At 44.5% G+C, this 15,187-nt stretch overlaps 1 protein-coding gene and 1 pseudogene across 1 annotated transcript; both read left to right on the top strand.

Annotated features, from left to right (window-relative positions):
- The first annotated feature begins 1,083 nt into the window (after positions 1 to 1,083).
- LOC123116811 (receptor-like serine/threonine-protein kinase SD1-8) lies at positions 1,084 to 5,171 on the top strand. Its single transcript, XM_044537710.1, has 7 exons — positions 1,084 to 2,641; positions 2,778 to 2,879; positions 3,459 to 3,652; positions 3,744 to 3,951; positions 4,030 to 4,267; positions 4,355 to 4,505; positions 4,589 to 5,171. Exons 1-7 carry the CDS (start codon positions 1,303 to 1,305, stop codon positions 4,886 to 4,888), a joined length of 2,532 nt encoding a protein of 843 aa, XP_044393645.1. The 5' UTR covers positions 1,084 to 1,302; the 3' UTR covers positions 4,889 to 5,171.
- Positions 5,172 to 5,682: 511 nt separating this feature from the next.
- LOC123116810 (G-type lectin S-receptor-like serine/threonine-protein kinase SRK) lies at positions 5,683 to 12,109 on the top strand (annotated as a pseudogene).
- Positions 12,110 to 15,187: the final 3,078 nt, after the last annotated feature.

Genomic DNA, 15,187 nt, shown 5'->3' with positions numbered 1-15,187 from the left:
TGAAACGAGGCAAAAGTCTCATATATGCAACACTTATTCTCAAGTCGAAGTATATATAATATCGCTGTTGTTTTTCAGATTTCTACTGCTGCTGCCAGATGTCAATACTTGATTTCTTGACTGTGAACCGAACACTAAGGATGGATGACATCCAACAATCAAAAGTCCGACGTACATCGGTACATGTACGTATTTTATTAGTTTTTAGCTTCAACTTGAGAATCGATAATTATATTCATGTACTAGAAAACATAAATAAAGGGCAAAGGGAGGAAAAGCAAGGGAAAAAAGGGAAATCATGCTGACATCATTCAACTTAATTAAGCTCAACCAACTAAACATCTAGACACATCCTTACAGCAAAATACTATAAAAGTCCGCTCTTCTTACGGCTTGGCTATTATGCTTCTTACTTGCTAACACGAACTAATGAAACTAGCATTCCAACTTAGTCTTTGATAGGGAAACAATGATCTTTTTTCCTTCTCAGAAAATGATTGGGAAACAATGATGGATCAACCACGTTACATAAATAACTGCAAGTTAGGTTGTCTCTTGCATAGCAGTTGGAAAGAGATAGGTAATTAAGTTGTGGGTGCATTGATGACCACGTCGGAGCTGGACCATATATGATCTGGCCGGGTCAGTATAGCTCAATGTCTCTGTTACTAGTATAGATATACTAGTTGAAAATCAATCATTGGTTACATGGTTATAGAATGATAACTGTATTTTTCAGCCACCACGGACATGAATCGACCTCTTTAAGTTTGACTCGATCTGTCTGTCTAAATGCGAATTTTACTTTTAGTGGTGGGTGCATTTCCTTGTCGCTAGCAATACATCCACTGTAACTTTGTTAATTTTAAAACTACATGACTCTTCTCTTCAGTACGCGTGTGAGAACATAAGTATTAGGTGTGCATCTTTTAGTTGTTTTGAAAAAATAATGCAAAAAGGTGCAAAAAATATGGCTATCTAGTCAGCAGTGATGGTGGCATTCCAACTTCAACGTGGGCAGCTGGATTATAAAATCCAACGCACTCAGACTTTGAAACCAACTCTTCGTGAATTCCACAACTTTCCATTATATTCAATAGTCTGCTTCCTCGACTGAAATTTCGTGGATGCTGCCTGCCTACGTTTGTGGAAACATTTTTACTTGTAGATCATGGTTCGCTACAAGTGCTTTCTCCATGTCCCTTCGGTGACATCAGATAAGAAGTTCTCCATTTAGCAGCATCAATATATAGCCTACAGCTAGTTACAGCTTAGTAACTAAGATTTTTGCCTCGTCGATCGATGTATTTGCCAGCTCTCACTTGCTGCATCACGGCTCTAATCATTCTACTCCTGCCGTTGAGCGCTTCGGATGACCGGCTTGTCCCTGGCAAGTTGCTCTACCCCGGCAACACCATCATCTCCGATGGTGGTACGTTCTCTTTGGGCTTCTTCAACCCCTCCAATTCCACTCCAGCCAAGCTGTACCTTGGTATATGGTACAACAACATCTCTGAGTTCACAGTTGTGTGGGTTGCCAACCGTGAAACCCCAATCACCAACAACACTTCCTCTGCACCGATTCTCTCACTCACCAACGCCTCCAATCTCATTATCACCGAAGCAAATAATAGTGGTCGTGTCCTCTGGATGACGGCCAACGTGAGCACTATTACCCCAGGCTCGTCTACCCCAAAGGCGGTGCTTCTGAACACCGGAAACCTAATCATTCGCTTGTCAAATGGCACCACAGTGTGGCAGAGCTTCGACCACCGCACAGACACGCTCCTCCCAGGGATGAAGATGCGGATCAAATACAACACACACGGCACTAGGGATCGTCTAGTATCCTGGAAGGGCCCAGGCGACCCATCTCCAGGGCGCTTCTCCTATGGTAGCGACCCAGACACACCCCTTCAAGCATTCCTGCGGGACGGGGAAAACTTGGTGACCCGTGGCAACCCATGGACAGGGATCCAAGTGACTAGCTTTAGCAAAAACCAGTTAGCAGGGACAATAAACATTAGTGATCTTATCATGTACATAGCCATTGTCGACAACGGTGATGAGATCTACGGTACATATAGCCTCTCTGAGGGCGCCCCACTCACAAGGTTAGTGCTGACCTACTCAGGTGAGTATTACCTCAAGAGCTGGAGTAGCAACTTGTCGGCGTGGGTTGTCCTTATGAAGTGGCCATCTATTGAATGCAACCTCTACGGTTATTGTGGTCCATATGGCTACTGCGATGAGACAACTGCACCAGTGCCAAGGTGCAAGTGTCTTGATGGCTTCGAGCCAACAAACATGGCGGAGTGGACTAGCGACAGATTCTTGGCGGGATGCCGACGGAAGGAGCAACTACACGGGTGCGGCGGCAACTTCTTGGCCTTGCCGCAGATGAAGTCACCAGACAAGCTCTCACTTATCGGAGGGGGAAAGAGCACATTTGAGGAGTGCAGGGCGGAGTGCAACCGCAACTGCTCCTGCGTGGGGTACGTGTACCGCAATGTGAGTAGCGGCAGGTCTGGAGGAGATATAACGGCGTGCATGGTATGGTCTGGGGAGTTGGTTGACACTGGAAAGATAGGCGTAGGCGGCGAGACACTCTATCTCCGACTTGCAGGCATGGATGCAGCAGGTGGTAACAACTTTCAACTTTTCTGGCTTTCTACTACTATTTTTGTCATTTCTACAGTTGGTTTTGTCTTTGCTAATGACATACTTGTACTTCTGTCGGTCATTTCACTTTTATGGTACATTTATGTATGATGCAGGTAAACGTAGAAAGATTAATGCGGTCAGGATTGCGCTGTCAGTTTTAGGCAGTGGTGTTCTGGTACTCATATGCACCTCTCTTGCATGGTTAAAATGCGAAGGTATGTTTAGTTGAATCTCCTTGGAAAAAAGTTCTGTCTAATGACCTTATGAGAATGCTGATTTGAACATAAACTTTGAATTTGACGTCTATTACCACAATATACCTCTAGTTCCAAAAATCCTCTAAGCCCCTTGAATATGGAAAACTTGAGATTTTTTAAAGTCAATTTGTGTGCGGTTTAGGCATCGTGGATGTAACATTAGCCCTGTATCTACTAGCAACTAAGGTGGAGTACATGATAGAGTAGAGTATGTCGATCTTAGTGGTTTCATGCAGCAATGACTTCTTTTTAAATATTCTATGTTGATGGGGTTTGGAAATTCAAAGTGAGGTCATCTCTTGGTGGTGTTATTGACACAAGGGCTCTCTATGTTCTCAAGTGCTAGCCATATTGTCCGGCCCGTGATTTTGACATGGTGGCAACTTGCCTTTTCGGTTACTTCCTCTTGTTATGTGAGTTCATGAAGGGAATAGCGATGAAAATCATCAATTCCTAGGATCAAATATAACTTTCATTCTTTCCTATGCCTATGGTATGCATCTTAGAAGGGAAATGACTATAACATTGTGGGAGCAGGCAAGAAGATAAAATGGAGAAGGCACAAGAATATAAGATTGGATGGTATAAGCACCTCTGATGAATTTGGGGAAGAAAAACTTTCACACGATCAAGCATTTCCATTCTTAAGATTAGAAGAGATTGCCCTCGCCACCCATAATTTCTCTGAAGCATGTATGATTGGACAAGGAGGCTTTGGAAAAGTTTACAAGGTAGCTTGTTTAATATTCAACTTCTGCTATTTCATCTAGATTCCGTGAAGTGATTCACTCATATGTAAATCTCAAATCAATATTTCTCTAGGGACAGTTAGGTGGTCAAGATGTCGCAGTCAAGAGACTTAGTAAAGATTCTCAACAAGGAACAAAAGAATTCAGGAATGAAGTCATTCTAATTGCAAAATTGCAACATAGAAACTTGGTTCGACTTCTTGGATGTTGTGGAGAGGGAGATGAAAAGCTCTTGATATACGAGTATCTGCCTAACAAGAGCTTAGATGCTACCATTTTTGGTACATATTCTAATAACAAAGCATGATTTCCTAAGACAACTCAAAAACACATTTTACTTACAATTGTTTCCTTTTCAGATGACTCAAGAAAACTGTCATTGGATTGGATGACACGGTTCAATATAATCAAAGGGGTTGCCAGGGGGCTTCTATATCTTCACGAAGACTCAAGGTTCACCATAATTCATAGGGACCTCAAAGCTGGAAATATTTTGTTGGATGCATATATGAAACCCAAAATAGCGGATTTTGGTATGGCGAGAATCTTTGCTGACAACCAGCAAAATGCAAATACCCAACGTGTAGTTGGAACATAGTGAGTATCCATTAAAAAAACTCATATTACCATTTTAGTAATTTCATTTCCCATTAGATAATTTGGACAACTGAAACAATCAAACAGTGGCTACATGGCTCCTGAGTATGCAATGGAAGGCGTATTCTCTTCCAAGTCTGATGTCTACAGTTTCGGCGTGTTACTACTTGAGGTTGTAACTGGTATAAGGAGAAACTCCAATAGTCAAACCATGGGATTCCCTAGCCTCACAGCATATGTAAGTACACACAAGACTTCTGTGTTATTTCTAAAACTGGATCGAATTTTGAATGAATACTCAGATGATGTTCTTGATTGCAGTCATGGCATATGTGGAAGGAAGAGAAGACCAATGAACTGCCAGATTCATGTATCATAGGTACTTCACCAGACGAAGTTTTGCTTTGCGTCCAGGTAGCACTGTTGTGTGTCCAGGAGAACCCAGATGATAGACCGCTCATGTCATCTGTTGTCTTCGTTCTAGAGAATGGAAGCACCACACTTGCAGCCCCCAACCGCCCTGCCTACTTTGCGCTACGAAGTGCTGAAATGGATCAAATGAGAAATAATATTCAGACTTCCGCCAACAGTTTTACTCTTTCTGAGATACAGGGGCGATGAAATAACAATTGTTTGTTACTGTATTCTGTATCGAACACTATGAAGGTGACCTGGACACAAATGATTAGGTTGTGGTGTTCTTGTTTGCTGTTCTTACATTCGTTCTGTGTGTACTTGTAAATAATGGCAGGACTGCCGGACAAAATTAGGGTGCATCATCTGTGTACGGAAGTATTACTCCCTCCGTTCCCAAATATTTATCTTTCTAGACATTTCAAATGGACTACAACATATGGATGTATATAGACATATTTTAAAGTGTAGATTCACTCATTTTGCTTCATATGTAGTCATTTGTTGAAATCTCTAGAAAGACAAATATTTGGGAATGGAGGGAGTAGACTTTTACCGATAGGCAATATCCACACTTCCATACTAAATTAGACTGACGAATTAGCATCCATGAAGGGTGTACGCTCCAATTCTAGCTCCATCAATCTATGCTGATAAGTTTTTCTGCTCATCTTTTTAAAACTATCCATGTGATCAACTTGGTAAGGTATGACTAGCGTGCTCGTACATTTGTGTATAGGCCTGACAAGTTTAACGTTTCACTCACTAGTCCGTGTATAGCATAATGTTTCAGTCACTAGTCTGCCTAGTCAGTAGTGACTGTGGCATCCCAACTCGGACGTGGAGAGCTGAAATGTCAACTCCAAAGCCAACCTATACTGCTAACAAAATTCCAAAAACTTTGCATTGTTCAGTCATATGCTTGCGTCCGTCAAAGGTATGTTTGCTCTTAGCATAGCAAGTCAGATCCTAGTACCAGGATTTTGGCCCCTGACAGCACGATGGATTGGCCGGCTCTCACCTGCTGCACCGCTGCACCGCGCTCATGATCCTTCTCTTCATGCCGTTGAGTGCATCCGACGACCGGCTTGTCCTTGGCAAGCCGCTCTTGTCGGACGCCATCATCGTCTCCGATGGTGGTGCCTTTGCTTTGGGGTTCTTCGCCCCTTCCAACTCCACTCCAGGCAAGCTGTACCTTGGCATATGGTACAACGAAATTCCCGAGCTCACTGTGGTGTGGGTCGCCAACCGAGAAACCCAGCTAATTAACAACACTTCCTCTTCACCGATGCTCTCGCTCACCAACACCTCCAATCTCATTCTCTCCGATGGTGATGGTGGCGGCCGTGTCGTCTGGACTACCAAGGTGGCCACTACCACGTTCTCGTCTTCCTCAACGGCGGTGCTTTTGAATACCGGCAACTTCGTTATTCGCTCGCCAAACGGCACCATGTTGTGGCAGAGTTTCGAGCACCTGACAGACACGCTTCTTCCAGGGATGAAGATCCGGTTTAGGTATGGGATACATGGCGAAGAAGAGCGCCTGGTGTCTTGGAAGGGCTCCGACGACCCTTCACCAGGACGCTTCTCCTACGGTGGTGACACAAACACTCTCCTCCGGTTCTTCCTTTGGGACGGGGCGCAACCGGTGGCCTGCAGCGCCCCGTGGACAGGCTACCTGGTGAAGACCGAGCGGCGGTACCAGCAGTTGAACACCAGCACTGAAGTCATCGTCTACCTGGCCGCCGTCGACAGTGACAAGGAAATCTACATGACCTACAGCCTCTCCGACGGTGCCCCACGCACCAGGTTTGTGCTAACTCACTCCGGCCATTATCAACACCACAGCTGGAGCAATAGGTCGTCCACGTGGGAGGTCCTTGGGCAGTGGCCGTCCACTGAATGCAGCAGCTACGGCTACTGTGGCCCATATGGCTATTGCGACGAGACAACAGCACCAGTCTCAACGTGCAAGTGCCTAGATGGTTTTGAGCCAGCAAACATCGAGGAGTGGACCAGCGGCAGGTTCTTGTCAGGGTGCCGGCGGAAACAACCGTTGGGTGGGTGCGGTGATGGCTTCTTGGCCTTGCTAGGGATGAAGTCACCAGACGGGTTTGCACGCATCGGCGGTAGTAGGAGTACGTCCGAGGAGTGCGCAGCAGAGTGCAACCGCAACTGCTCCTGTGTGGGGTACGCGTACGCCAAATGAGCAGCAGCAGGTCCGAGGGAGACGTGGCAAGGTGCTTGGTGTGGGCAGGGGAGTTGATTGACACTGGGAAGTTAGGCACAGAGCTCGGTGGAGAGACGCTCTATCTCCGGCTTGCAGGCATGGATGTAACTGCTGGTACGAAATACTTCCTCCATTCCCTTATAGAAGGCCATTATGAAAAATATATTTTGCATCTATATAAGACCACTAACAATAACTCAGGCAAAATTTAATGATATTTTTTCGTACTAGCAACTTATTTAATACTTACATTCATTTAGTCATAATAATACTGTGCTACTTCTTTCTCATTTCTTCCTTGCATACATGCGGGCGTATTAATGATCTCAGTAAACAAAAAGAAAAATTGGCTTGCAATTAAATTTTATTTAGGTACTCCCTTCGTCCCGGTGTATAAGTCATTCGCATAGTTCTAAATCATCGATTTGAGGATTAAATATGTGTTATATGTCATGAAAAGTATATCACTAGATTTCTACACGGATGTAATTTCTAAATGGGAAATGGTCGCTCAACTTTTTTGATAGTATAGAAATGGTCCCTAAACTGTAAAATCAGCAAATCTTAGTCCCTCAATTTTTGTTACCGGATAAGTTTAGTCCCTTCGGGTGGTTTTCCGCTGACGTGCAGTCTTTTTGACTCTGCGCGGTGGATGTCGACCATGACGCCATCCCTTCCGGCCGAAGCAGCGCCCAACACACGGTCATTCTACTGTACAAAGCTAGCCTCGTACTAGCTCGCTCGTGTATAAAGCAAGCTCTCCCTGATGCGCTTCTGGCTCTTGAGTAATTAGTTAGGCCGTTGATTTTTTTTCCTGTTTTCTTCCCATTCACTTAGCAGGGCACGAGCTCACTATTTTGTATTGAGGCCGTGCGCGTCGAGTCCGGCAGCTGCATCCATGACGTTGCATGTCACTGCAAGTCTCTAGCTGCGCGTCAAGTTGTTCGCTGCACAAACTACTCGAGTACTGATGTTCACATCAGAGTGCACCTGAGCGTGTGAGTTGAGAGCTAACACTGGCCGGTGCTTTTGGCCCGAGAGGAATCAGCTTAGATCAATTAACGTGCATACGTAAGCTAGTTGTCTGCTTTGCTTTTATTGCGCCCATGCATCGACATGTAATCGTATCTACTACTCCCTCCGTTCGGAATTACTTGTCGCAAAAATAGATATATCTAGACGTATTTTAGTTCTAGATACATCCATTTCTAAGACAAGTAATTCCGAACGGAGGGAGTACGAGCGAACCACATCAAGCCAGCGCTGCAAGCCCACTCTCGTCGGAAAGTCGCGTTGCCGCCGTCTAGCAGGATGGCACCCGGACGATCTCGCCATCGTCAAAGTCAGACAGGCATATGTCGCAGCTGGCACGCTCACTGTTGCTGCTTTGCTTGTGCGCCCACGAGGCGGGGCGTAAGTGGCGACGGGGAGCGCGATGAGGCCCGGCAGCGCGCAACCTTCCCCTGGCTCTTACTTTTTTTCTTCTGTAGGGTGTATACCATAATACCACACCAGGTCAGCAGAAAACCATATCAAAAACAACACGAGGGACTAAATTTATCCGGTTTTAAAAGTAAAGGGACTATGTTTTGCTGGTTTTGAAGTTAAGGGATCGTTTCTCTACTTTCAAAATAGTTGAGGGACAAAAATATACTTTTCCTTTTCTAAATATATTTTTTTGTCAAATATAATACATATTTAGATAGTTAAATTATCGATCTAGAACTACGTGAATGACTTATACATTGAGATGGAGGTAATACATGTAATTTGAGTTTGTGGCCTTGTATAAGGGAATGGAGGGAGTACTAATTTGTCCCTCTTATTTTATTGGTTTTTTTATTTCTCTATTTCTCCCTAATGGTTTTGTCAACATATTTCTAGATCTATCTTTATAAGTTTCTTTCTCTTGTGGTATGTATTATATAGGTAAAAGGATAAAGAGCAATGCAGTTAGAATTGTACTGCCAGTTTTAGGCAGCAGTGTTCTCGTACTCATCTTCCTGGCATGGTTAAAATTAAAAGGTATGTTCACTTCACATCCTTACGAAAAAGATGCATTTAACCAATTTAAAATAATTTCCAATTGACAACGTGATTCAGGCTTTGAAACAAAACAACAATGCCTTGCACATTTAGCCAATTGGGGATTTGGGGGATGATTTAATGAATGATGACCTAAGTGGAATTTAGGGGAATAAAATTAGGAATGATTCAAATCGATTTACCTGAGAAGCTTGCAAGGATTCAGATGACTTCCGATAAAGAGTTGGCCAGCTGGGTAGCCGCCTCGCTGCCGTCGCCAACTCGCCCGATGTGTGGCCGCCTGGACTGGCTGGAAGTTGTGTGCCGGTCCCCGGTGGGCCGTCTGAGTGGACGTGGGAGGCACGGATGTGCGTGTGCGCCGGTGGCCAGTGGCCTACAGCCGGCGCCATGGCAGCTGACGACTGCACTATGAGGGGGCGGCAGGTGGCTGCTCTTAGCCGCCCGCTGCAAATCTTCTTTTCCGCGGGACGAGTGTTTTTTTGTGTTGGGGTCGAGGAATGAGTGCTCACTCGAAAAAAGCACATTTAGACATTTCAAAAAAATTGAAATTATTTGACAACATTCATGTCGGGTATGTCTACAGCTCCCAAAAATCAGCTCAAAACTCGATGTACATTTACAGATTCAAAAAGACAAATTGGAATGTTAATAGTAGCAGCTTTGGGTGAATAGTACTTTGACAATTCACATCTGATTTTTCTTTTTTCGTTCTATTAAGGTAAGTTGAATTAGGAGCTGAAATTAACTTTGTGAGGTTGTACATCAAACATTCATGTGTGTCTACAAAAAATTTCAGGATATTTTAGCATGTAATTTAAAAAAAATGATCTCATAGATCTCACCTAATGTGAGATCTCGCACAATCTTCCCTCCATATCAGATTTGTGTCGTATTTTTGTATTGGTGTCCGTCGTCGTGGCCTGGGCTTCATATTTTTTTATTTTGCTTCGGACCTGGGCGAGCCATGGCCCGCACGGCCTTGTGGAAGCTCGGCCAATGGACCTAAACATGGAGTTCGACATGTACTACTATCTAGCATAATATACTCTTCTCTAAAAAAAAGCTAGCATAATATACCACGATAAGCTTAAAAAATCTTCTAAACCACTTGATTAAGTAAAATTACAACAATTTTTTTAAAGATTTTAGATTTAGCCGCCATGAGAGCGATGTAATGATAATAGACAATCTATTACTCCACCATAACTATTTGAACTGAAAAAACTCTCATAGTTAGTTACAGAGGTAGTAGAAATTAGATGAAGTCCACATGCGGGAGTTTATATGCGTCGATCGAATTTTGAGGTTGCTACTTCCCATGCTCAAGTAATCACAATTTTAGAAATACTCGATATTGAAGGGACTACGAGACAAGAAAAATGTCTGGACACAGTGCAAAATGGACTTGAGGGTTTGTTTGTATGATTTTCGTGGGATAGGAGAAGAAGGGGCTTAAAAAAAATTCCATCAAGTTGTCTTTGATCGGTATCCATTTTATCTGGACAGCCATTTTCCATGGTGGTAGAGGTGCCTTATGGTTTATTTTGTCTTGTTTTGGGAGGCTCACAAAGGGAAGACTAATGAACATAAGTGGTTCAATAGTCAAATTTATTTCTTATGCTTATAAGATGCTCTTGGAAGGGAAATGACTATTAAATTGTGGAAGCAGGAAAGAAAGTAACATGGAGAAATCGCAAGAATATAAGAGTGGATGGTATGAGTACCTCTGACGAACTTGGGGAAGAATACCATCCCCATGATCAAGAATTTCATTTTGTAAGATTAGAAGAGATTGCCCGTGCAACTCAAAATTTCTCTGAAACATGTATCATTGGAAAGGGAGGCTTCGGGAAAGTTTACATGGTAACTTGACAAATATACAATTTCTTGTTATTCACTATATATTAGAAGAGTAGAGATGTTCATATGTCAAAGTTAAATCTAAGATTTCCATTATATTTTGCTAGGGAATATTAGGTGGTCAAGAAGTTGCTGTCAAGAGGCTAAGCAAATATTCTCATCAGGGAACACAGGAATTCAAGAACGAAGTAATTTTAATTGCCAAATTGCAACATAGAAACTTGGTTCGCCTTCTTGGATGTTGTGATGAGGGAGATGAAAAGATCCTAATATATGAGTATCTTCCTAGTGGAAGCTTAGATGCCACCCTCTTTGGTATATATACGACTACTAAAACCATGATTTCATAAGACAACTGAAAAATCATTCTATCTAACATTTGTTTTTCTATAGATGACTCCAAAAAAATGTTGTTGAACTGGGGAACACGGTTTAGTATAATCAAAGGGGTTGCAAGGGGTCTTCTCTATCTTCATGAAGATTCAAGGTTAACCATAATTCACAGGGATCTCAAGGCTGGAAATATTTTGCTAGATGCAAATCTGAAACCTAAGATTGCAGATTTTGGTATGACGAGGATCTTTGGTGAAAACCAACAAAATGCAAATACCCAACGTGTTGTTGGAACGTAGTGAGTAACCTTGTATAACATCATTTCATGTTACCTTGTGACCAAATTCATCTTCCATTTGCTAACTCTTTTGTTTAAAACGGTCAAGAAGTGGCTACATGGCCCCTGAGTATGCAATGGAAGGCATTTTCTCTATGAAGTCTGACATCTACAGCTTCGGCGTGTTACTACTAGAGGTTGTAACCGGTATAAGGAGAAACTCTAATGGACACACAATGAGTTTTCCTGGTCTCACGGTTTATGTGAGTACAGACAAGATTACTCTCAAGTTTAATTTTATAATTATATCAATATTTTTGAATTTTTTGATTCAGGAAACTCAATAAAAAAGCGATATTTATTTTTTTTATTTTTGTAGGCATGGAATATGTGGAAGGAAGGAAAGACAGAGGAACTGGCAGACTCGTCTCTCATGGATAACCATTCACCAAATGAAGTTTTGCTCTGCATCCATGTGGGACTCATGTGTGTCCAAGAAAACCCAGCTGACAGGCCACTCATGTCAAATGTTGTGTTCGTCTGGGAGATCGGAAGCACAACACTTCCAGCCCCCAACCTCCCTGCCTACTTTGCACGACGAAGCGGGAAAATAGAGGAAAACAGGGTTGATATTCGAAACTCCGTGAATAGTTTTACTCTTTCTGAGATACAAGGGCGGTGAAGTAATTTTGATTTGATATTATATGTATTAGAAAAAAAACTATTATATTGCCAGGAAAAGAAACAAAATGGCCATGCACCAGTTGGTTTGGGGCCATTATCTGCTAATAGTTTCTTTTATATTCCTCTTTCAGTATTATTCTTGGGGAACATAGCAGAAATTCAAAATTTTCCTACGAGTCACCAAGATCTATCTATGGAGAGACTAGCAACGAGGGGAAGAATAGTGCATCTACATACCCTTGTAGATCGCTAAGCGGAAGCGTTCAAGAGAACGGGGTTGAAGGAGTTGTACTCGTCGTGATCCAAATCACCGGAGATCCTAGTGCCGAATGGACGGCACCTCTGTGTTCAACACACGTACAGCCCGGTGACGTCTCCCATGCCTTGATCCAGCAAGGAGAGAGGGAGAGGTTGAGGAAGACTCCATCCAGCAGCAGCACGACGTGGTGGTGGAGGAGCGTGGCAATCCTGCAGGGCTTCGCCAAGCACCGCGAGAGAGGAGGAGCACTTGGGAGAGGGGGAGGGCTGCGCCAGGGGCAAGGGTGAAGCTCCCATGCGCCTCCCCACTATATATAGGGGTCGAGGGGGCTGGTTTCTTGCCCTCCAAGTCCATTGGGGCGTTGGCAAAGGTGGGAGGAAAGAAATCACATCATTTACTTCCCCACCGATTGTTATCCCCCCTTTTAGGGATCTTGATCTTATCCCTTCGGGATATGATCTTATTCCTTCTAAGGGGGGATCTTGGTGCGCCTTGACCAGGGGTGTGGGGCCTTGCCCCCACTACCCACGTTCATGTGGGCCCCACTCCGGAACCTTCTAGAACCTTCCCGGTACAATACCGAAAAATCCCGAACATTTTTCGGTGGCCAAAATAGGACTTCCCATATATAAATCTTTACCTCCGGACCATTCCGGAACTCCTCGTGACTGTTGGAAATATGCCCTAGAGGCAATAATAAATTAGTTATTATTATATTTCCTTGTTCATGATAATCGTTTATTATCCATGCTATAATTGTATTGATAGGAAACTCAGATACATGTGTGGGTACATAGACAACACCATGTCCCTAGTAAGCCTCTAGTTGACTAGCTCGTTGATCAATAGATGGTTATGGTTTCCTGACCATGGACATTGGATGTCATTGATAACGGGATCACATCATTAGGAGAATGATGTGATGGACAAGACCCAATCCTAAGCCTAGCATAGAGATCGTGTAGTTCGTATGCTAAAGCTTTTCTAATGTCAAGTATCTTTTCCTTAGACCATGAGATTGTGCAACTCCCGGATACCGTAGGAATGCTTTGGGTGTACCAAACGTCACAACGTAACTGGGTGACTATAAAGGTGCACTACAGGTATCTCCGAAAGTGTCTGTTGGGTTGGCACGAATCGAGACTGGGATTTGTCACTCCGTGTAAACGGAGAGGTATCTCTGGGCCCACTCGGTAGGACATCATCATAATGTGCACAATGTGACCAAGGGGTTGATCACGGGATGATGTGTTACGGAACGAGTAAAGAGACTTGCTGGTAACGAGATTGAACAAGGTATCAGTATACCGACGATCGAATCTCGGGCAAGTACTATACCGCTAGACAAAGGGAATTGTATACGGGATTGATTGAGTCCTTGACATCGTGGTTCATCCAATGAGATCATCGTGGAACATGTGGGAGCCAACATGGGTATCCAGATCCCGCTGTTGGTTATTGACCGGAGAACGTCTCGGTCATGTCTGCATGGTTCCCGAACCCGTAGGGTCTACACACTTAAGGTTCGATGACGCTAGGGTTATAAAGGAAGTTTGTATGTGGTTACCGAATGTTGTTTGGAGTCCCGGATGAGATCCCGGACGTCACGAGGAGTTCCGGAATGGTCCGGAGGTAAAGATTTATATATGGGAAGTCCTGTTTGGGTCACCGGAAAAGTTTCGGGTTTTATAGGTAACGTACCGGGACCACCGGGAGGGTCCCGGGGGTCCACCAAGTGGGGCCACCGGCCCCGGAGGGCTGCATGGGCCAAGTGTGGGAGGGGACCAGCCCCAGGTGGGCTGGTGCGCCCCCCCACAAGGGCCCAAGGCGCCTAGGGTTTGGGGAGGGGGTGCTTCCACCTAACTTGGGGGGCAAGTTTCCCCTCTCCCCTCCCTTGGCCGCCACCCTAGATGGGTTTGGGCTGGCCGCCGCCCCTAGGGGTGGAACCCTAGGTGGGGGCGCAGCCCCCCCTCTCCCCCTATATATACTTGAGGTCTTGAGGGTTGCCAACACATGAGTTTTCACCTCTCCCAGGCGCAGCCCTACCTCTCTCCCTCCTCCTCTCCCGCGGTGCTTGGCGAAGCCCTACTGGATCACAACGCTCCTCCATCACCACCATGCCATTGTGCTGCTGCTGGATGGAGTCTTCCTCAACCTCTCCCTCTCTCCTTGCTGGATCAAGGCGTGGGAGACGTCACCGGGCTGTACGTGTGTTGAACGCGGAGGTGCTGTCCGTTCGGCACTAGGATCTCCGGTGATTTGGATCACGACGAGTACAACTCCTTCAACCCCGTTCTCTTGAACGCTTCCGCTCGCGATCTACAAGTGGTATGTAGATGCACTCTCCTTCCCCTCGTTGCTGGTTTCTCCATAGATAGATCTTGGTGACACGTAGGAAAATTTTGAATTTCTGCTACGTTCCCCAACAGTGGCATCATGAGCTAGGTCTATTGCGTAGATTCTTTGCACGAGTAGAACACAAAGTAGTTGTGGGCGTTGATGTTGTTCAATATGCTTACCATTACTAGTCCAATCTTGTTTCGACGGTATTGTGGGATGAAGCGGCCCGGACCGACCTTACACGTACTCTTACGTGAGACAGGTTCCACCGACTGACATGCACTTGGTGCATAAGGTGGCTAGCGGGTGCCAGTCTCTCCCACTTTAGTCAGAATGGATTCGATGAAAAGGGTCCTTATGAAGGGTAAATAGCAATTGGCATATCACGTTGTGGTTTTGCGTAGGTAAGAAACGTTCTTGCTAGAAACCCATAGCAGCCACGTAAAACATGCAAACAACAATTAGAGGACGTCTAAC

This window comes from Triticum aestivum, chromosome 5B, assembly GCF_018294505.1.
Source record: "Triticum aestivum cultivar Chinese Spring chromosome 5B, IWGSC CS RefSeq v2.1, whole genome shotgun sequence".
Lineage (NCBI taxonomy): Eukaryota > Viridiplantae > Streptophyta > Magnoliopsida > Poales > Poaceae > Triticum > Triticum aestivum.
This window is presented reverse-complemented; position numbering and strand designations above follow the sequence as displayed.